We start from the raw sequence: 23,701 nt of genomic DNA on the forward strand, positions 1-23,701 counted from the left end.
GAGATGTCTCAGACACACTCACCTGCTGGTGCCACATGAACAGAAACATCTGCAGAGTTTAGCGAGCTGGGATAATGGTGTACAACTTCCTGGGAGACTTTTAGAGATGTCTCAGACACTCACCTGCTGGTGCTACATGAACAGAGACATCTGCAGAGTTTAGCGAGCTGGGATAATGGTGTACAACTTCCTGGTAGACTTTCAGAGATGCCTCAGACACACTCACCTGCTGGTGCTACATGAACAGAGACATCTGCAGAGTTTAGTGAGCTGGGATAATGGTGTACAACTTCCTGGGAGACTTTTAGAGATGTCTCAGACACACTCACCTGCTGGTGCCACATGAACAGAGACATCTGCAGACCTCTTGCTCTGAGTGACCACCGGGGGTCCAGAAGAGCCTCTGTCCACCTCGGAGACCTCACAGCTGTAGATGCCTCCATCGACTGGTGTCACGTGGAACAGCGACATGTTGTACTCCTCCAAGCTTCTCCTGACCACCAGCAGGTGCCCCAGGCTTGCTCTAGCGCTGTACTCCTTCAGGAGGGTGGTGACACCATGAGGATCCATGGCCACGACCTCCGCGCCTTCGAGGAGCCAAGACACGTGAAAGAACCGGCCAGCAAGGTTTTGGGCTTGTATAGAGCAGCTGACATCGAGCGAGTCTCCCGTCACCAGGGGATTTTTGTTGGTTTTGATGCTTGTTGTGAAATTTCGACCTGGAAAAAAAGCACTAATTAGCAGAAACATTATGAATTTTTGAGAAACATCCTAAATGATTAGTAATAGTGTGGGATCGATCTATATGATGCTGTTGGCGTCTCCAGAAGTTAAGGACCTACTTCCAGAAATCTCTATCAAAAGGCTTTCTGAACTGTCCCACCTCCCTTACAGCATACCCCCAAGAACCATAGACAATAGATATACTCTTTTGAACATTTATTAAAAATGATTCTAATTTTTGGAAAACTTTCCCTACTTTGGTGCCCAGACACAGATGTTTTCTCATTAGCTTGGAGGAAACGTAGTCTCACAGCAAGTTGCTGAATCGTGCAATCTGCGTTCGAACGGTCATTCAGCACATGACCGAGCCCTTGCATGAGCCCTTGCATGAGCCAAGGCATGAGCCAAGGCATGAGCCAAGGCATGAGCCAAGGCATGTCTCACGATTCATCTGTGCCTCAAATTGCGAATTCGCACCATGTCAGAACCATCTGTGCCGCGTGCTGTCCCACCAGCATACTCCTCTCCGTGCTCCATCAGGACATGGATTCAACAACCCAGTCAGGCCAGACCTACACAACACCGCTCTGTGTGCAGCAACTTATCTTCCAGATGTTACAACAGCAGGAATGTGACTTGGCTGCATGTCGGAACCACGCAGGCATGTACCTCGCCTGCCTTAACAATGCGGTCTGAACCCCGAATGCATCTTTACATTGCGTTCCGTAACCACGCACGTTGTTCCCTCGGGGACATTTCTGGATTTTGAATGGTATAATTCACTATTCCAACTCCGGTGTGTGCAACAGTGGGGAACGTGATGGACATAAAGTCCAACATCAGTCCAACAATGCTTTCCAACATCCAAACATTCAATTCCGCTGCTCAATGTGAGCTCTCATGTTCTGTTGATGTTTTGGCAGAGCCATTCAGCAGCATTCCTCATGCTATATAGTGAGTGGACCGAATGGAAATTATTTTGGTATTTATGTTTGATACATGGGTAGCACCAAAATGATTTTCTCTTGTTTAAGGTTGAGGGTTATCTATTTGCAAATAGACAATAGTTTACATTTAAGTACCTATAGAGATGCATAACGGGTAACTGTGTAATCTGGTCCAATATTACCATTGAGGGGTTCTGGTGATATCTTTGGCCTTGTAGTTTGTATATGTCAACAGACGTCTCAGATGGCAATACCAAGGCGCCCATTGTGTATTTTTTATGTTACAAGCTGTTTTATTCATAGCACAGCTAACAATGCGCACTGACTGGAATTAAAATGTTGAGGTTTTGTTTACCTGTCATAAATACATTCTTTATAAAGCAATAGACAATGGGAGATCAGTGAATTTATGTCACTCTGTGACTGCAGAGTTTACAGCATAATTATGGATTTCTGGAATTTGCCACATAATTTCCGAAATATGCAGTTTCACCAAAACTGTTATGTCCAGCTCAAACGGATGAAAATAATACCACCAGACAAAGTGTCACATAATTTGCATTTTCTGTCGCATCATTTCGATACCTTTGGTCGTACAAGCTGCATAACCCTAATAGCCTGGACAATGTAAAAGCTTTGCACAGTGGCGACAAATCTGTATCTCACGTTTAACTGTACTATAGTTTCCATATTTTACGGTTCCTTAAACCGTTTTTTGTCCAATAGAGGCACCAAAACATATAATACATGCATTTTTACCCGAAGATGTAATGACTTCTCAATAATCTCTATTGCACACATCAGTGTGGAGCAGAGAGGTGAGGTGTGGCACAGCGGTCAGAGCGGCTGACTCAGGAGCAAGGGGCTCACGGGTCGATCCCTGGAGCCGGCTGCAGCTCGGTTCAGCCTAATGTGATTCTGCGCAATAGCTCACTTAATCTCGACGGCCCCCAGCTCCTTGAAACCTTAGGGGGTGATATGTTCGCACTTTACAAATAGGAATGATTTATTATTTATTTGTTAGAGATCGTTTTGGGGTTGAGTATATTTTTTAAGTGGTATTTTCTGTCATCTAAGGCAGTGTTCAAACGGTTGATAAATCTCTTTTCAGTTTTCGGCCTGCAATGCTTCTTTCGATTGGCTAAACTGCTGTGACAGAAATTAGGCTACATTGCAAATTACAACTATCCAGCCAGGTCCAATTTGTTAGCTCTAGATTAATTTAATAAAATACACACTTACACCTGAGCCAAACTTGCACCTAGTCACTGTTTCTTTCTCTCCAAATGAAAGAAGGTTAGACAAAGATGCAACAGAAATTCATCATGGGAAGTAGTGTTGGCAGCCATATTAGTGAAGGAGTTGAAGCCATGTGCTGGTGAGCATCGACAGCACAAGACACTTCTGCAGGATTACTTTGATATAGCCGGAAGGAGGCCTGTGAGTAGACCCATGTGTGTGTGAGAATGTTTGTGCATGCCCATACCCCGCTGCACTGCACTCAAAAGGCTCCTGTAGCTCCAGCCAGTGCACAACTCCTGCACCTTAACAGATGCGTGTTGCTCTCTCGCAGGAAAATGGAAGGTACAGCTAGCAGCATAGGGGAATACGAGGAGCTTTTGTCCACTGAGGGAAACATGTTTGAGGGCATGACTGGAGTCCTCCCTTTGTTTTGTGGTGCCACCAAGCCATACATTAACGATTAGCGCACATGCACTAACAGCGGATACTGTAGGAATCCCTCTTATTGCACCATTGAAGCTGACCTGTCCTCACAATCCTTATGCTTTACCCTCCATCCACTCACTTTGGGATTTGCCTGCTTCACCCAAGCCAGGGAAGTGAATATATGAAACGCCAAACTCCTTCAGCAAGTGAAGGGTTTACCTTTGATGTTTCACATGAAACACAATTTAAAAATTGACTGGACCACCTTTTACAATTATATAACATGGGTGAAATATGCTGTAAAGTCTGCTATAGTCAATGTAATCACTGCCTCCTGCTTCCACACCCTCAAAATGCCCCATGTAATCTTGAAATGGCTCCCAGTCAGCACATGCAGAATGGTCACCCAGCCCTCATCGCCAGCACGCTGCACTGCGGCAATGCACGCTGCCGGAATCGCCATCTATCTGCTAGAAAGACTTCGGACCATAAAAAACCCAGCGACCAGACTCACACTAAGGCTTTCCCCCGTGTTCACATCGCGCCGCCCGACAGAGACCTCAGCTGACTCCCCTTCACTAACCCACACACAGCACACCCACCAGACACTTCTGCTCAGCCAGAATCCTGCTCACACACATCCCCCACATACAAAGAACCAGAGTCAGCTGTCGTGCTTTCCCCTACCTCGTGCCCAAAGCTTGGAACGACCTACCCCCACACATTTGAGCTTCCACCTCAGTCCTTGAGCTCCGCAAGAAACTGAAAACATGGCTCTTCACCTGGACAAGTCCCAGTCACAGCGGACATAACCCCTGCTTTCTCAACACCAGGATACTCTCCAGTGAGAGCAGCGCAGTTTGAAAATACCCTTAACATAACATAAAGTTTTCCTTAGCGTTATTGTCGTGGTGTTGTTCATACATCTCTTACTCTGGTATCTCCTGTTTCACACTCCGTCTCTGTTCTTCTCCATCCCGAGTCACACTCTCCTCATTTCTTTCTCACCTTTTTATCCATATTCACACAAATGCTTAATTCTCTTTCACTACTATCTCCCCCTTGTCTTTCTTTCTCTCTTCAATCGCTTCTCTCAATCCCTTCTCTCTTTCTGCCATCCACCCTCCCACCTTCTCCTCCTCACTCCCTATCAAGAAGATTAACCTGGGCGAGAGACGTATGATACATCCACAGAATATCAGCTGGTCCTGGTATCTCAGTGAGATACAGAACCTCGGGGTTTACATTATAGGAATGAATGCTGAAAGAGCTCAACTCTGGCTGTGAACCGTCTCACCTCGATCTGTGTCTGCGGAAGGGCTTACCGCTGCCTGCAATCGACCTCAGCTGCATTCTTGGAAGAGCTCAACTCTGTCTGCCCAGGATCACAGTGCTATGTATACATGAACTCAGCTCCAGCTCATGAAAGAAATTACCTATGGGTGCACGGTCTCTGCTCTGTCTGTGCATGGGTTCAGGACTACGTATGCAGGGACTTGGATGCATCTGTGCTGGAGCTCAGCTCTATCTGCAGAGGAGGGAGTTCAAGACGGTAAGGTACATTTGAAGCAGAGCTCCAGTCTCTCTGTATGTCAAGAACCTACTTTTCTCTGTGGAATGTATGTCTTCTAAGTGTTCAGCTGATCTCCAAAAGAAGAACCAACGTCCTCTCCTTAATAAAATTGGCACCGAAATGAGCTTCTTGATACGGAGCAGACGTCACCGTTTTGAATGGTGATTTTTTAAATTGACTTTGCGCTCCCAGAGTTTGGACACATGCTGAGGATGTCTATTCACCCTGTCTTCTTATCCCCTCTCAATAGCAAACCCTCTTCTGTGCCGGAGTGTGATTGGTTGTGAACATCTTCTTGATGTTCATTGCTTTTAAGTCGTTTGATATGTCCTTTTGATCTACATTTATACTGAGGAAATTTAGAAAGAACAGGGAAGATCAGGCTGAGACAAAGAGACAATGTTAATTATGAAACGAGACAAAGGTGAAATGTCTGGGGTGATAGGAAGGGGCAGGTTGAGAAAAATGAAAGGGGAGGATGACAGGGAACAGGAGAGAAAGCAGTGACAAGTGGAGAGAGGACCAGGAGGAACATAGTGCAGGATGAACAGTGCTGAGGTCCAGGCGACTACCCATGGGCAATGCAATAGAAGTTAAACTGCACTCTAGCACATGGGACGGAAAGAGAGGGCCTGAGCAGAAAAGCAAAGTTAAAGAAAAAACATAAAATGTGAACTCTTGTCCCGAGTCAGGTGCCTAAAAACAAAATCTGATTTTGTGTAATGTATTCTGGTGCTTATGCAAAGCACGCTGATGCCTTTGGTCCAGGTTGCTCTATATAAAACTGCACAAATAAAAAACGACAGGTAGCCAAGTAGATTTTATCCAGAGGATTGGGGCTGCTACCCACAGGCCCTCTTTGCTATCCATCCCACCCCCATTTTGCCAACATAATTTTACATGTTCCTATGTTTCAGTCAGTACTTTTAGAGCCAAAACCACAAATTCACCCATCCCCCTTGTTATTAACAGAAAAGTCTTGACTGCTGGATGGTCAATACGTTTGAAAAAAAAACAAAAAAACTCTTTCTTAACATTTTAGCATTTATTTAACGCCAGTGCTTAATTTGTAAAATATTAAGTCCAGGTGCTCAAATTTTTGTAGGGGGCTACACCCACTTCCCCAGGCCACACCCACCTCCCCAGGCTCCACCCACTTCCTTCACTGGCTCTACCCACTTACTCTTTTGGCTCCACCCACATACTCAACCAGCACTGCTGACAGCCAGATGTGATGCCCGATCTGAAACTTAGCAAGGGAGCCTGCCTCAAGTAATTCTATGATAGGAGGTTCCCCCAGCCCTTGTGAAAATTTTGAAAAAAATGAAATCGAAAGTGCTTTTCTCTATCTAAGGAAGGCAAAAAATAAACATATGTTTTTGTGAACTATTAAAATAGAGCAGAAGAAAGAAAAGCATAAGCGGTAATCTGCTGCTCTAGGTGGACTTGTTGCAGCTGAGCAACATTAAGTTTCTGTTGCACCTTCAGCTTTGGCTGGCAGAGGTGTGAAGACGCATGAATGGGACGCACATCTGAGTCTCAGCTTTAGCTCTCTTCATGTTTACACCAATGAATAAAAGGGAGAGTCAATGAAAGAAAATATCAGCCTAGGATCACACAAATTGGCTAAGCAGGGAAGGCGGCGGTGATCCCAGGTTTTTGATTTTCACTGCAATTCAGCCACCAACTGGGTATGTTTTTCTGACATCAAAGGGTAACGTCTTGTCCTGAAAGACGAGCAGAATTAATGTTCTTTTTGACGGGCATACGAGCTCTTCACGAAAAAGAGAGACTGAACACTCCGTTGCCGTCTTGCAGCATAATGCTGCTGCACCCATGATGTCAGCTTTGCGGGCATTTTTTATGGCTGGCCTGTCTGAGATTAAAATTAACAGAGGCTCATCATAATTAAGTGTATGTCCGAACTCTCGACTGACCTGCACATTACAAATCATGTTTGAGTCTCTGGCTTGTGAACCATCCTGCTAGCTGTACGGGAATACCACCACCCGCTGTCATCTCGCACATGCCGTCATGCTAAGATGGTGAACTATAAAGGAGCCCGGCTCATACGTGTCCCCATCTTCCACCTTCCACAAGACCTTAAGGAAAAGAAGTGTTATCATCCTAGGGCCAGCTACCCTGCGACAGTTCTCCTGTCCAGCTTGCCCGCAGTACACTACCCTCTGCTGCCTGTCTACCTGCTGCCCTCTGTTGTGTCCCCTCTGCTCATTTCTTGCTTTGATTTGCCTTTTTCTGCTTGTTTTTCTGCCCTCTGTTTTGTCTTTTCTGCTCCTTTTTCTGCCCTTTGTTTGCCATCTCTGCTTGTTTTTCTGCCCTCTGATTTGCCCTCTTCTGCTCTGTTTTGCCTTTTCTGCTCGTTTCTGCTCGTTTTCTGCCCTGTGTTTTGCCTTTTCTGCTCATTTTCTCCCCTCTGTTTGGCTTTTCTGCTTGTTTTTCTGCCCTCTGTTTTGCCCCCTTCTGTTCTGTTTTGGCTTTTTCTGCTCGTTTCTCTGCCCTCTGTTTTGCCTTTTCTGCTCATTTTCTCCCCTCTGTTTGGCTTTTCTGCTCGTTTCTCTGCCCTCTGTTTTGCCTTTTCTGCTCGCTCTTCTTTCTGCCCTCTGTTCTGCCTTTTTCTGCCAGTTTCTTCCCGCAGTTTCCATACGACCTACCTTTTCATCTGAGACTTTGCACCCCCGCACCCAAATACTGCCGGGGGTGACAGTGCTGCGTTCTACAAATGCTGATTGATTGATTATCTACTCTTCTGGTCTCCTTCGCTTGAGACTATATTAAGCATTAAAATTAGCACAAATGAATGTTGGCAAGCAAAGGCTGGGTGGGGATTGTGGGACATGTAAGGAATCATAAGAGGGTACGTATCTCACAAAAAATATTAATGGCGATCTAGAGTGCATGTGACGTTCCATTACTTCACACTTCTTGCATGTTAAGAAATCATTACTTACTGCCTTTTAGTTTTAATCACTCTGAGGCCTGCTGCAGCACAACACGCTGCACGCTTCTTCCGTTGACTAACTAGCGCTGCAGCTGCGCAGTATACTGGGGTGGGCGAAAAGAGGGGACACTGGTCTACATTGGTCCGACTTGGGACACACTTGACAATTCAACGCCAAGGAGGGACGGGCTAGTAAACTATTTTGCAAGCGGTCATTGGTAGCGAACTAGCACTACTATGATTGATGGACCTGTAATGCTGAGGCAGGGATCCAGGCCGTTTCTGGCGGTGTGTGCATCATGATGAGGGCAGCAGCGGCATCCGATTTTACACATTTTATGCACACAGGACCAAATCCAGCCCAATCAGTGACCCAGCAGTGGTGCTTTTGCCCGCACCAATCGGAAATCGTTTGCAATTTGTAGAGGAAATCGCCCAATCTGGCAACACTGAACGGAGGCACGCATGAATTTACCACGCGATATCAGCTCTTCACCCGGGAGACCATGTGAACATAGGGAGCCGATATTGCGTGACACACATTGCCACAGTTGGCAGGTATGTCAACTGACCCGGGCCCTGAGAAATAAGTGACAGTGCTAAGCACCGGAAAGCACCAGCCCAAATTAAGCACTGTTTAGCGCATATCACCCCTCACAGGAGTAGTAAGCACTATATAAATGCAATTACAAATCAAGACAATTTGAGATTTCCACCTTGTTTGCTTGGAAGCACAGGACGATGGCAGAGATTGCCTTCAAAGTGCAGATGCGTTCTCACATACCAGTGTTAATCGGCCAGCACTGTATCGCTTTAAAACAAGGGGTGATCAGTAAAGAACAGTGCCTTGCACAATTAGAACCCCCACTGTGTGTTCTTATGTCCTAGATGTTGCGAATCACCTGTGACCCCCCCATCCCCTCCTTTGAGGACACTGCAAGCAGCAAGATAATCTGTCTGTTGGAAAAAAGAAAATGTTTATTCTGACGCACTGTTCTACAGCCGCACTTTGCCCAGGGTTTCCCTGCGAGAGACACTAACACATCCTCAGCCTGGGCTACGGGCAACGGAAAGGCTGAAGCTCTTTCAGCCCAATGGGCATTGCGCCCCCGATTCATGGCCTCAGAATTGCCCTTATGTCAATCAATCAATCAGTATTTGTAGAGCACACGCTGTCGCTCCTGAGGGCATCTGGGCACTGAGTTGCCATGTCTCCATCGAAAAGACAGGTTTTGTGCTACTTTTTTTTTAAACTCTGCCAGGGAGAGAGCTGTTCAGAGATGGAAGGGTAGGGTGTTCCAGGTCTTGGTGGTGAAGTAGGAGAAGAATCGGCCCCCACACTGGTTGTGATGTATGCGGGGGTGTGTGAGGTTGAGTGAGACGAAGTGCAGGTGTCTTCCGTGCAGGTGGAAGTTCAGTCGATGGTTGATGTAGTATGGTTCTTAGTTGTGTAGTGCTTTGTAGGCGGGCGTGAGAATCTTGAACTGACATCTCATCTGGATGGGGAGCCTGTGGCGGTCTCTGAGGTGGGGGTGATGTGGGTCTGTTTGGGGAGGTCCGGGAAGAGTCTGGCTGCAGTGTTGTGTATGGTGTGGAGTCTTTTGAGGAGTTGGGTGGTGTTTCCAGCATACAGAGCGTTGCCGTAGTCTACACAGTTGGTGACGAGGGCCTGCATGATGGTCTTTCTGGTGTTGATGGGGATCCATCTGAAGATTCTACGGAGCACGCGGAGGGTGTAGAGGCAGGAGGAAGCGACTGCGTTAACTTGTCGTTTCATTGTCCGTTGGTTGCCGAGGATTATGCCAAGATAGCACGCATGGTCTGTCGGTGTGGGGTGTTGGCCTGAGTTTTTCTGGCCACCAGCTGTGGTCCCATACGGAGGTGTTTTTCCCAAAGATCAGTACTTCTGTTTTGTCGGAGTTGAGCTTGAGGCAGCTGTCTCTCATCCAGTCTGTTACGTCTGTCATGTGTTGTGGAAGTTGGTTTTGGCATTGGTCGGTCCTCAGTGAGTAAGAAGATGAGTCGAGTGTCGCCGGCATAGGAGATTATGTTGAGTCCGTGGGATCTGACGACGTCTGCGAGGGGGTTATGTAAATTTTGAATAGGGTGGGGCTGAGGGCAGATCCTTGGGGTACGCCGCAGGTGATGTCCTTGGGTGCGGAGGAGAAGGGAGGCAATCGAATGCTATTTGTGTGTCCTGAGAGGAAAGAGATGATCCTCTTGTTTTTCTGTATGCCGGCGGTGTGGATTCTGTTGATGAGGGTGTGGTGGGAGATGGTGTCAACCACAGTGGAGAGGTCGAGGAGGATCAAGGCCACAGTTTCTCCACGGTCAAGGTATTCTGATGTTGTCTCTGGCAGCGATCAGCGTGGTCTCGGTGCTGTGGTTGGCACGGATACCTGATTGTAAGGCGTCCAGTAGTTGGTTGAGTTCCAGGTATTCAGTGTGCTTCAGGTTGATGTGCTGGAGAACAACATGCATTCACCGCAGGCCTTCCTGCTCCGCTATAGCAGCACGACCAGAGTAAGGATTACTGCATCTCCTCAAACTCACCCCACCACTACTTAATGTTTCCACTAAACAAGACAGATCTTCAGTCAGCCCAAACCTGCCTCTACCTCTGCCTCCTAGAACCAGTGCCAGCCCTGACTGGACTATGCACCCTGTGCTCATGCGAGAGCAAACGCTTCTCGGCACTGGAGAGAAACGTCGGTGCCGACAAGACATGCTGCATGTGTGAAGTACGAGCGGAGCTTTGAAATTATGGTTTTGGTAGACGTGAATGCTTTGCTCATTAACCATCCTGATGGGACAGACCTTTTAAACACTCCTTTCGTACCTATTGAAGCATGTGAAACTCACACTGGGGGTTTGCTTCACCAAAAACAGAAACCCTGCACACACTTTTAGAGGGTAATCTTGTATGTAACCGAAGATACATGGGACCATTATAATGAACGCGTCTTGTGCAGTTGCGAAATAGTTGCCTATAACACTGCATCGAAGGGCTCCCAATCTTAGCAGCAGTGGTCGATGATGGTGGTAATGCACTGGGGGAGGCAGTGGTTTGCTCTGGATCACACCTTTTGGTCAATTTGTGCTGTGAATATTGTGGCCATGTGCAACCAGTCTGACTTTGCTGCTTTACGTATGCTGGTACTGGGGCAGTATGGACACTGTGCCAGCCTGCCAGGGGTGAACAGTAATGGCCAACGCTGCTCATTGTGTTACGGGGCACATCCCCGTGCCAAGCCCTGTGCAGAGCCGGCGCTGCCGCTCAGGTGGTTCTGGTCACCCCTTACTCATCTCACAGATTCAGGGAGAAATAGAAGAATTTCGCATTAGGTCACACATACCATGATGTTGACAGTTTTCAGAAATATCATTGCCAAGCCAGAAGGCACACTGGCCACGCATGCAAAGCACAGTAGCCATGATAGCAGCCACATTGCCCAAGTGTTGGAAGCACCACGGACAGGACTGACTTCATAATGCCCCGGTATGCGAAGCACCACAGCCGGGCGTTCTCACAGCGCCCCTTCCAATAAAACACTGTACTTGAATGCTTTGGTTTCTGACACAGTCGCAGAATCAGTATTTTAAAATCATATTTATTTATTTTTGCAATGGAGTTGTATTTAATAGTCTTCTTCTGTTTTCTGACTGGTGTTCATATGATCTTAACTGAATTTATATTCATTTTTTAGTGATTTATTGCGACTAATTGTATCACTTTTAATTAATTGACACAAATAAATGTATTCATGCATTCATAATGCCTCAAGATGTACAGTGGAGTAGCCAGGCCAGATCACTTTCCAATGAAGTGATCTGTAGATAGGTGTGGCCGGACCAGCTCTCACAGTGCTTCCATTGTAAGGCACCACGGGAGGGGCAGTAGTGCCCCCGTGCAATGATGGCATCCTGACTTTGAAAGCGACAGGCCCCGTGGAGAGCATGCCAAGTGCGCATGACGGTTTGGCCGGCCCAAGGGGGCCAGCCAAAACGCCATGTGCACTTAGTGAAGTGCAAACCACTACTCACTCTGCTCTGGCGTCATAGAGCCAAGCCCCGCCCTGGCCCCGAGTCCTGCATAGAAAAATAAAATGATTACAAAGTCCTGTTATTATCATTGTATTTGTAATTTTTGTACTGCTGAAATAGCAGTGGGGAGACGCCCCTCCGCCTTAGTGGAGGAGCTGCCACTGGCACAAACCTCAATTCTTAGGTTTGAAGAGCTTCCAAAATGTTGTGTATTTTTTTACTTTCAGATTATTGTCTCACTTCCCAGTGGCACCACTTCCTCCACAACCTCTCCTGGTCAGCCACCCCCCCCCCTGCCATTGCACCATCTTTTTTAGTTGGGTGCGGTGCATCGATTGCTGGAAAATCTCAAACTCCCCATTCGTCCCGCCCAGAATCTCAGGGAGAAAGACATGCGCCTATGACTGCTCTACTCCCCAGACCCTGGGGGGGGGGGGGGGGGGGACTCCATTCCTATCAGGGCTCGGTATACCATGCCACATGACTTACTTCCTGGTAACAGCTGCATGGCGCCCAAGCTGTTGGGTCTCGTGCAGAGGTGAGGGCCCGGCACTGAAAGTCAGCACACGCTCCTTCACTCAAAATATATGCCCTGACAGGTAATGAGTACACCTGTCACTCAGAGACCCCCAGGTAGCTAGCACCCCTTTTCCACAAGTACAGGAAGCAGCAGGGTGTGGGTGAGAGACTGAGACAGATGCCCATGTGGGTGCCCCCTTGCCAGCACTGGTAGTACAGCTTACCTTATATATATATATATATACACACACACACACACACATACACACGCACGCACGCAGGCACACACACACCCCTCACCTGTGCTCTCTCAAGCAGCAGTCGAACTGGGTGGGATCTGAGAGGCACGACGTGCCCATACCTTTTTTTGATTTGGGGAACACAGTTTCCCTACTTTTTGTGAAAATATAACCATCACGGCATTGTTAATTGCCTGAAACGTAAATGTCTGCATCTGGTCACTATGAAAATGTAAAAGGTGCCTGGAAGGAGGTATTGGCTTTCATCGCTGGAGTCCCTTGAAGCAGCTTCCTGATGACACATGTTTATTCTTTTTGGGAGGTATTGCAAGGGAGCTACCAGCTAAGCAGTAAAGTGTGTGCTTTTAAAAGACAGTTATTTTTAAAAAATGCACTAGGTGCAGTGTAGGCATTACTAAAATCTATATTTTGGAAGCACTTTTTTATCTTAAACCTTTAAGCACATTTTGTAGCAGCCTATCATATACTGTGTGTAATGAAAGTTTAAAATAATGACTTACATATTCACAGTGCTTTCTGTCACAGACTGGGACCTCTTGGCACTAACATACACAAGTCACTATTCTCCACTGCACCCAGCAGGATTCAATGTCCTGGCTCTGTGGTGCGGTGCATTAACTAATAGAGGTTTCATAATGTACACTAGTGCATTTCCGAATGATTAACTTGTATTTAATTTTTATTTAAACTGCTCGTTATTTTATATGCAGTTACCTGGAGGTGAAAGACAGAAAAAAGTGACAGAATATTTTTATTTTTAGCCTCGCCCTTGACCACGCCCCCACGCCGCGCGTCATCACAGTTCCCATACTCTTGTTAATGCGCTACGACCACAGCGATCAAACACCTTCTAAGTAATAATGTATTTGCTGTCAGCTGGAGCCTTATAAAAGCAGAAGTCAAAGCGAACGATGAAATGTAGAAACAAAACCCAAGAATGAGTCACTAACAGAGAAATCCCTTGAAACCGCAGCCTGTCTGTGTGAGTGTCACAACAGGGAGAGAAGTCTAGAGGAGAGGGGATTGTGCAACATTACCTGGACTCGAACCCGGCTTGCAGGGAACCCAGCTCTGCAGACAGTGCCCGGTCAGAGACACACACACACGGTAATCCTGCTACCCTTAGGAGAGCCTGAAGTACAGCAAAGAAGAAAGGTCAGAGGCGTGGACCATGATTGCACGGCACAGTACAGTAGAAGACTCAGCAAAGGAACTCAAAAGGGCCCCGGCAAAATCAGGACCCTTGGTATAACAAAGGTAGTAGAAAGGCTGATTTCCCAAGAGCAGTACACCGGACAGGTGTCTAGGGTGATTTAGGCCCAGGGGTAGTACTTGTTCTCCCCCATTGCTCTGGTATCCATGGAATGGGGTCTGGAGGTGACCCAGAGGGGGACCATAGTTAGTCCCCAGATGCCCCATGACTGCATTCTCTGAAATGAGTTGCCCCCGATGTCAGGTGAGCTGGGGGTGGCAGCCACCCACGGCACCCAGAAAGTTCAGGGTTCAGGGAGCACCACACCCAAACAGAGGGTACAGAGACCCAGATGGAGGGGTAAGAGGAGGACTCCTGTTCAACCTCAGGGTACTGAACCTGGGCTGGTGAACCAGTCTCAGGATAACCCCCTGGACTGGTGAGAGAGAGAGTGAAAGAAGGGTGCCTAACACCCAGGGTTGTTGCTCCCTCCACTCTGAGAAACCTCAGATGTCAGAGAACCCTGGATGGCCCGGGGCCTGGCTCATGACAGCTGTCAGTGGCCTCTGTTGGTTGCTGTCCTTATGGCCAGAGTTTTCCTCGGGTTCTGGACAGATGTCTGAACCAAAGGGCGGAATGGGCCACATCACCTTGTTGGCCATGGCGGTACTGTCTGTCTACTGGGAGGCACCTGATAGCAAATTAAGGTTAGGTGCTTCACAGATGGGGTCCACAAGTGAGGAGTGGGTTCCCAAGTCCAGTGACTTTTGTCAGGCCTAAACCTTACTTTTTAATGTATATAAGTCACCCGTAGGGTAGGCTCTAAACAGCCTATTGGACAGGGTGCAGTTTCTTTAAAACATTGAGCATGTACCTTTAGGTTTTACATGCCCTGGTAGTGAAACATTCTTAAAAGTTTTTTCACCATTGCAAGACATACCCCTCCCACAGGATAACATTGGGTTACTTTTTTACATTTAATAAGGGATAACGTTTGATTGGGACCAGGTAGGAATGTCAAGTTTGGTCTCTAAAGAGCTGTGATTTAAACCCCTCTTTAATGGTAAAGTTAGATTTCAAGTCACAATGCTGAAAATGACACTTTTAGAAAGTTTACATTTTTACGTCCTAATCATTTGGTGCCTACAGTCTGCTCTGATGTCACATGACGAAGTGTGAGTGGCAGTTGGCCTCTGTGTATTTCTCGCAGACAGCCACACAATAGAGAAACTGCGTTTTGGAGACATATACTTCAAAGGGGTTGCATCAGCACACCCACAAAGGGCTTCACACTAAGTCCATGTGCCCCAGACAACTTGGGAGCAGGGCAGGAAATTCCAGGTAAGTCTGTGGGATGAAAACTCCAGAGCTTCTCTCACTTTAAAGGGGGGCACATGTATAAAAATAGGACCCTCAGACTTACTCTTCAGTTCACCTCTGGACCTGTGGAGGGACTCCAAGGGGACTATCCTGCTGTCTGTGTACTGCTGTATACTTCAGAGGACTGCCATGTTGCACCAAGAGGACTAACCTGGTGCCTGAAGGCTGCCTTGTGCCTCGGAGCACTGCCTTGCTGCTTGAGTTGAGACCTGCTCTTCTACTTGAAACCCATACTACCAGAGTGACTCCAAGGGCTAGTTGGCTGGCCTCCTAATCAGAGCCTCGGGGACAGAAAAGACTCCAACTATCTTGAACCTGGACCTGAACACGGCCTGACTGAATCCTGACCTTCCAAGTGGAGCCCTCCAGTCCTGGACCCTTTGAGGTGGGGTTACAGGTGCTGTACCAGCATACTTCAATCTCAATCTTTAACAGTGCATACCTCCATTTCTACTGATTTGGATTTTTGTTGTTTTGGTCGTCTCATTTTATTTATTATATTTTACTCTATTATTCTAAATTGGTGGGGAATTTTCCTTGTGTTTTCACTTGATTATTGTTTGCGTGCTGCATAAATACTTTACATATTGCCTCTAAGTTAGGTTTGAGTGCTTATGTACCACGCTACCAGTGGGTTAAGCGCAAATTAATTTAGTGGCTTTTGTGGTTCAGCCTACAAGGATTGTGGCTTTTGCTCGAGAAGGGCTCACACCCCTCTCAAACAACAACCCAGTTTCTCACACTTACTTCTGTCATGGGCCGGAACAAATCTGTTGATGGGGGAAAATGGAGCAACCTCATAATTGGTCAAAGCAACTGGCCAGGGTCTTTCCCATTTTCAAATTATGCATGTTTCACGGATCATGAATTTGAAACCAGTTTCAGCTTTTCAGGAGTACTCCTGGAGTTTACTGAGAAAAAATAAAAACTGATACATCTACTCCCTGAAATAGGTGCAAAACTACAGTTGCAGATGTATGTTTTTGATGAACCTGGTCATATGACTCTGAAGCTTTTGCGCATATGGTACTGGACCTTTCAAATAAAATGCACAATCTAAATTAAATGTTCAATATTTCAATTAAGATCTAGCAAATTACATAGTCAGAGCAGGGGAAGAAAATATGTCATTAATGCAAAATAAAATGTATTTTCATGTATTGTTACAAAATGTGAAGGAGAAAAGACAAACGAATGGGTAAAAAAAGAGTGTGAAATAGTGTTTCCTTAGAGGTGAGTGTCAAACAAACAGCACAGAAATATAAGGGCTCAAATGTCAGGGTTTGTGCTCCAACAGATCATGTCAATAAGACATGGATTCCTCTTTGACATTGGTGCCAACTGAAACTCTTGTGTCAAATTCAGCAATCCAGCCCGCACTCTGGCTTCAAGCCCCGCCCCAAGAGCCTTGGTGCCGCCTAAGCCCAAATGCAAGAGCTGCGGTCTGAGTGGCTGCAGGTGTGCACTGCCTGTTAAAGTCAGTGCATCTGCTTGTGTGATGTTTTTTGTAAAGTTATTGGAATGTGAAAACTGTACAACCACAAGGAGTGAAAGAGGGTTCACCTTATCTTTCTTCTAAGTGAGCGCTGGCATGTTCTCGCAATCCCTCCGCGACCACTGAAAGGAATGAGACGAGTCAAGCGTGTCTCTCCCTGTATCACCTTTCTAGCTTTGCTGAAACAGTGAATGCAACCCGTCCTATCCTTCTGACCCACTGTTACCCATGTAGCAAACCCAACACTCCCCAGCATCCCGTTCAAATCTAACAAAGCAGGTGCATTGCCATTTTCCGTGAGTGTGATCCACTGATGCAGCCAACTCAACAATTCCCATGCTCCAAATTCACTATCACTGCCGTGGTTGGATTACACTGTACATGAAGTAGCCAATCAGTGCAGGTAACTGAACACTTCCAATGCACCCAATATGGTGCCACAAAACAGAACGCATCCCAACCATCCAATCCTCTGCAACCAAGACAGTCAATCCAACGTTTCTTAAGACCCCAATTGATCCAGCCAACCCATCACCTCCCATGCTTCCAATCCTTGTTCTACCAGCGCGGCCAACCCAACAGTCGCAGGCTTCTGACACGCTACTATCAAAGCAGCCAACTTAACATTACGCATACTCCAATCTGATAGTACAAAAACAGTGAACTAAATGGTTCCCATACTTTCTATCTACTACTGCAGCAATCAATAACACTCAATAATACTTCTGAACTTCAGATTCACAACTACAAAAGCAAATCAACACTTCCCATTCTTCACGCTACCAGAACATCCAACTCAATACTTCCCATTCTTCATACTACCAAAACAACCAACTCAACACTTCCCATTCTTCATCCTATAAAATAGCCAACTCAACACTTCTTATTCTTCACACTACCAAAATAGCCAACTCAACACTTCCCATTCTTCACGCTACCAAAAAAGCCAACTAAACACTTCCCATACATCATCCTATAAAACAGCCAACTCACCACTTCTTATTCTTCGCACTACCAAAACAGCCAACTCAACACTTCCCTTTCTTCACACTACAAAACAGCCAAACCAACACTTCCCATTGTTCCTTCTATAATACAGCCAACCCAACACTTCCCAATCTTCATCCTATAAAACAGCCAACTCAACACTTCCCATTCTTCATCCTATAAAACAGCCAACTCACCACTTCTTATTCTTCACACTACCAAAACAGCCAACTCAACACTTCCCTTCCTTCACACTACAAAACAGCCAAACTAACACTTCCCATTGTTCCTTCTATAATACAGCCAACTCAATACTTCCCATTCTTCATCCTATAAAACAGTCAACTCAACACTTCCCATTCTTGACGCTACCAAAACAATCAACTCAACACTTCCCATCCTTCACACTACAAAACAGCCAAACCAACACTTCCCATCCTTCACACTACAAAACATCCAACTCAACACTTCCCATTCTTCATCCTATTAAACAGCCAACTCACCACTTCTTATCCTTCACACTACCAAAACAGCCAAACCAACACTTCCCATTGTTCATCCTATAATACAGCCAACTCAATACTTCCCATTCTTGACGCTACCAAAACAATCAACTCAACACTTCCCATTCTTCATCCTATAAAACAGCCAACTCAACACTTCCCATTCTTCACGCTACCAAAACAACCAACTCAACTCTTCCCATTCTTCACGCTACCAAAACAGCCAACTCAACTCTTCCCATTCTTCACGCTACCAAAACAACCAACTCAACACTTCCCATTCTTCACGCTACCAAAACAGCCAACTCAACTCTTCCCATTCTTCACACTACCAAAACAGCCAACCCAACACTTCCCATCCTTCACACTACAAAAGAGTCAACTCAACACTTCCCATTCTTCACACTACCAAAACAGCCAACCCAACACTTCCCATCCTTCACACTACAAAACAGTCAACTCAACACTTCCCATTCTCCATGCTACCAAGATAGCCAACTCAACTCTTCCCATTCTCCATGCTACCAAGATAGCCAACTCAACTCTTCCCATTCTTCACGCTACCAAAACAACCAACACAACACTTCCCATTCTTCACGCTACCAAAACAGCCAACTCAACTCTTCCCATTTTTCACACTACAAAACAGCCAACCCAACACTTCCCATTCTCCATGCTACCAAGATAGCCAACTCAACACTTCCCATTCTCCATGCTACCAAGATAGCCAACTCAACTCTTCCCATTCTTCACACTACCAAAACAGCCAACTCAACACTTCCCATTCTTCACGCTACCAAAACAGCCAACTCAACTCTTCCCATTCTTCACGCTACCAAAACAGCCAACTCAACTCTTCCCATTCTTCACACTACAAAATAGCCAACCCAACACTTCCCATTCTCCATGCTACCAAGATAGCCAACTCAACACTTCCCATTCTCCATGCTACCAAGATAGCCAACTCAACTCTTCCCATTCTCCATGATACCAAGATAGCCAACTCAACTCTTCCCATTCTTCACGCTACCAAAACAGCCAACTCAACTCTTCCCATTCTCCATGCTACCAAGATAGCCAACCCAACACTTCCCATTCTCCATGCTACCAAGATAGCCAACTCAACACTTCCCATTCTCCATGCTACCAAGATAGCCAACTCAACTCTTCCCATTCTCCATGATACCAAGATAGCCAACTCAACTCTTCCCATTCTTCACACTACCAAAACAGCCAACTCAACTCTCCCATTCTTCACGCTACCAAAACAACCAACTCAACACTTCCCATTCTTCACGCTACCAAAACAGCCAACTCAACTCTTCCCATTCTTCACACTACAAAATAGCCAACCCAACACTTCCCATTCTCCATGCTACCAAGATAGCCAACTCAACACTTCCCATTCTCCATGCTACCAAGATAGCCAACTCAACTCTTCCCATTCTCCATGATACCAAGATAGCCAACTCAACTCTTCCCATTCTTCACACTACCAAAACAGCCAACTCAACTCTCCCATTCTTCACGCTACCAAAACAACCAACTCAACACTTCCCATTCTTCACGCTACCAAAACAGCCAACTCAACTCTTCCCATTCTTCACACTACAAAATAGCCAACCCAACACTTCCCATTCTCCATGCTACCAAGATAGCCAACTCAACACTTCCCATTCTCCATGCTACCAAGATAGCCAACTCAACTCTTCCCATTCTTCACGCTACCAAAACAGCCAACTCAACTCTTCCCATTCTTCACACTACCAAAACAGCCAACCCAACACTTCCCATCCTTCACACTACAAAAGTCAACTCAACACTTCCCATTCTTCACGCTACCAAAACAGCCAACCCAACACTTCCCATTCTCCATTCTACCAAGATAGCCAACTCAACACTTTCAGTGTTTTTATCTGCAGTACCAAAGCATGCAACTTAACATGTCCAAAGAATCCACTCTAACCAAAACAACCAGCACAAAGCTTCTGACACTTCCGATCCTATGCTACTGGAGCCACAGATATTATGAGATTCTGCGGCCTTGGCGTTTTCTGCATAGTTGTGGACTTGCTGCTAGACGTACTGCCACCCAGGGCGGCCCCTAAGTTTGCCGCTCAGGTGGAGGTAAAAGGGAGGGGGCAGCCGACGTGCAACTTGCTCCAGGGGCGCCCAATGGACAACTTGTTCTCAGGGCTGGGGGGAAGGTGGTAGTTGACAGACAAGTCTCCCGCCGCCCTCAAAAACAGGACCAGCTATGTTAGTGTTTGCCTCATTTGCCACACAATGCATAACTTGCTGCATAATCTGCAGATTTGAACACAAAAATGTAGTTTCTGTGACAAAGGGGAAACAAGTTACTAAAAATGTGGCGATATCGTGTTGCCATGCAGTGAAAGGTTGACTGGTCATCTTTAAGCTTCTTATTTCTGTACTAGGATGTTAAACTGGTACTAATAAGGTGACATCTTGGCCGAGACGGTGTTATCATGGGTCAAAATGACAAAATAGTCAAGTAATACTATCACGAAATGTGCCACATTAAGCTACATAATTTGCCTTTTCTTGCCACAGACTTTATTCAACTCTGCCACATAATTTGGTTCTCCGCTGCCACGTAATTCAGTGGCCCTGCCTAACTACCTATCTGAAAAGATGAGGATTTGAATGCTTGTGAGGCACTACTGCTGGAAGAGTAAACTCAGCTCTTCCATATGCTTCTACTCCTACCACTAAAGTCAAATCATAACTTCCACTGCTTCTATTTTTCCAGAGCAGAGTTTTGTCAATAAAACCTTCTTAGAAATGAGAGGTTTGTGCACATTAGGGCAACCATTCTGCAGAGCAGCCTGAAGATATGAAGCAAAAGCTGATCACAAACATATTTTACCGTCCCTGCTCCTAATCTATCACTACAAGCCACTCGTCTTGTGGCTGATTCAGTGATCCGGTACAACCTCAAAAGAGCCAAGTAAACAGGGCTGAAGTGTCTACCCAACAGTCAACCACCGATGTTGCAGGAATCCATCCATCATGCACCACAGCAGCCAGGTCAATGTAAACCAATTCAACAAATGCCCAAGTGTTCCACCCACTGTTAGTGTTAGATTGTGAACAGTGAGTTGACAGCGTCACTTTTCCAGTATTGAGTTGGCATGAATATTGGCACTTGACTCTTAGGTGTGAATTTGTGGTGGTGATAACCTGGAACTGTGGTTTTGTGGAACTGTAGTGTTGGATTAACACAACTGGCAGAGGTTACTGTGGGTTTAGTCTTAAATCATGGAGGAGATGCACTGGATGTATTAACCTTCAAGTTTGGTAATTTATGGGTTTGTCATGTTCCTTTGGGAGATAGATTAAGAGTCTGGGTTCACACAATCACCTGCGAGTACTGGAAACATTGTCTGCTTTGCTGTACTTTCTACTAGCAGTGAATGGTTACCAATGCTTGCAGCTGTGGCCAAGAGTGTTGAGATTGTTAAGCGATGTGTTAGGAGCACTAGTGGCAGTGCTCCTCAGGTGTGTTTGATAGGACTGGGCGCACCCAGTAGGCATTGGCGGGAGCATTCTTTTGGTACTGTTGGAAACCAGCACTGTTTGATTCAGTGATTGGCTTTCAGATGCTAAAACTCTTGACCTGTTCGTATACAGGGAGAGGGTTAGTGCTGGTGATAAACTACGACTAGCAGTTTTGGGAATGTCAGTGATGTTGCTGACTGTAGTTCACCTTGTTGTGATTATTACTTTTGCATTTTAGGGAGTGTCAAGATGGAAGCTTTAAGTAGGAAATGTTACACAACCAGAGATGGGATTGTCTATTCTGTATTGTCAGAGGCTACTATGCACTAAGAGTGTTGAGTTTGTAAGAACAGGAAGTCAACAGTGGACAAGCCCAGTCAGGTTAATGGCACAAATTGATTATCTGCTTTAGTGGGATGTTCGTGAAGCTTGAGTATCTCTAAATCATGCGAAGATCACACAACTTACCCAATCTTTCGACAGTTACGAGCGTAGTCTTCGATTTCTTCTTTGTGATATCCTTCCAGCTCCCATCTGGATCTTGGATCCATTCAATGGCCTCGCAGTAAATCTCCCCCTGGTCTGAGGGCTGCAGTTTGGTGATGGTCATCTGGTAGATGGTGCTACCCGTCTTATCCATTCGAAGATCTCCTGATGTGAACCTCTGCCGGTATGAAGGCTCAGACGATAAGACAAAATCCCTCGACAGGGATAGGATCTCTTTGTTGTCACCACCTGAGCTCAGGTGCCAGGCGACCGAAAGGTGGGTGTGCTGGGATGTGGCTTTAGACACTGTGCAGATTAACTCTAGCCGGTCCCCCTCTACTTTCTTCAGAATTTGAGGCGTCATGGTGACATTTAGTGTGTCTGGTATCACTAAAATCAGAAAACAACAGTAGTAGTTAATGCAGCTAGCAGACAGCACTATGGGCAATTAGTACATTGGAATGTTGAGTGCTTCATTGAAGGCAATGGAGTGCTCTGGGCTTCTAATGGTTGGTAGAAGCCCAGACTATCAACATTTAAGTGTTTGTTCACAGCATCAGCTGTAAACACATGCGTCATGGAGCCCGAAGGGGCTTTCAACCCCTTGGGCTCCATGAGGCCTCTGTTTTACAAATTAGAACATTCTGCCCTCTAAGGCATTTAAAGGCCCACTCCCTTGGTAAAGGTTTGTTAATGCTGGAGCTGGCCTTTAATGGCAGGTAGAAACCTCAACGTCAGGCTCTAAAGCTATATTAGAACACTGGAATGCTGAGAGCTCCGTTGAAGACAATGGAGTAGCTCCCGGCTTATAATGGCTGTGAAAAGCCCGGAGCACCAACATTCCAATGATTGTCTTCATGTTCTTCCCTTTTTCATTTAGAACATTCTGTCCTTAGTGGGTGGAATATTCCAATATCGTTACGGCCCTTCTGCCTCGGGCTATACCGGTTGTTAAAGGCCCTCTCTCTCATTATAGGCCCTCGTCTGAGGCTCGGGCCTATAATTCGGGTTCAGGGTCTTTAACAACCGGTTTAGCCCTCAGCAGCGGGCTGTAAGGCTATAGTGGTTGTCAGTGAATGAGAGATCTATTGCATTAAGTGGAAAGCAGCAGAAGACAGTCAGGGCCGCAGCGGATACCTCAGAGGGATTAGTGAACGGGCGATTCACACCTATCCAGCAAATGAGGTGATTACTTTAGTAGGGAACCAAGACACCTCACAGGTAGACTGTATTGTGAAATAACCTTAATATGTGCACTGGCTGCATTGGGAATTACTGGGCAACTGTAAAGCTAGTGCAATTTAGAGAGCCTGTCATCCAGGCTGCGGACGCAGCCGAAACAAGTCACAGCAGATTTTTGTAAATAAAGAAGCATTTTCACACAGCCTCTGGTGTCGGCACCCTTTCTGTTAGTTGTCAGAAGAATTTAATGATAGCTAATAG

General features: G+C 46.1%; 1 protein-coding gene across 3 annotated transcripts in view; it reads right to left on the bottom strand.

Annotated features, from left to right (window-relative positions):
• Positions 1–23,701, bottom strand: part of LOC146801329 (immunoglobulin superfamily member 3-like) — a 99,519-nt gene that overhangs the window by 63,620 nt on the left and 12,198 nt on the right. For all 3 annotated transcript variants that reach the window (XM_085620981.1, XM_085620982.1, XM_085620983.1), the window contains 2 exons: positions 22,241–22,648; positions 330–719 (listed from right to left, as the gene is read on the bottom strand). In XM_085620981.1, coding sequence (XP_085477107.1) covers positions 330–719; positions 22,241–22,648 — 798 coding nt within the window. The remainder of the gene's footprint in view (positions 1–329; positions 720–22,240; positions 22,649–23,701) is intronic.

The sequence above is a fragment of the Triturus cristatus genome, chromosome 8, assembly GCF_964204655.1.
Source record: "Triturus cristatus chromosome 8, aTriCri1.1, whole genome shotgun sequence".
Taxonomy (NCBI): Eukaryota; Metazoa; Chordata; class Amphibia; order Caudata; family Salamandridae; genus Triturus; species Triturus cristatus.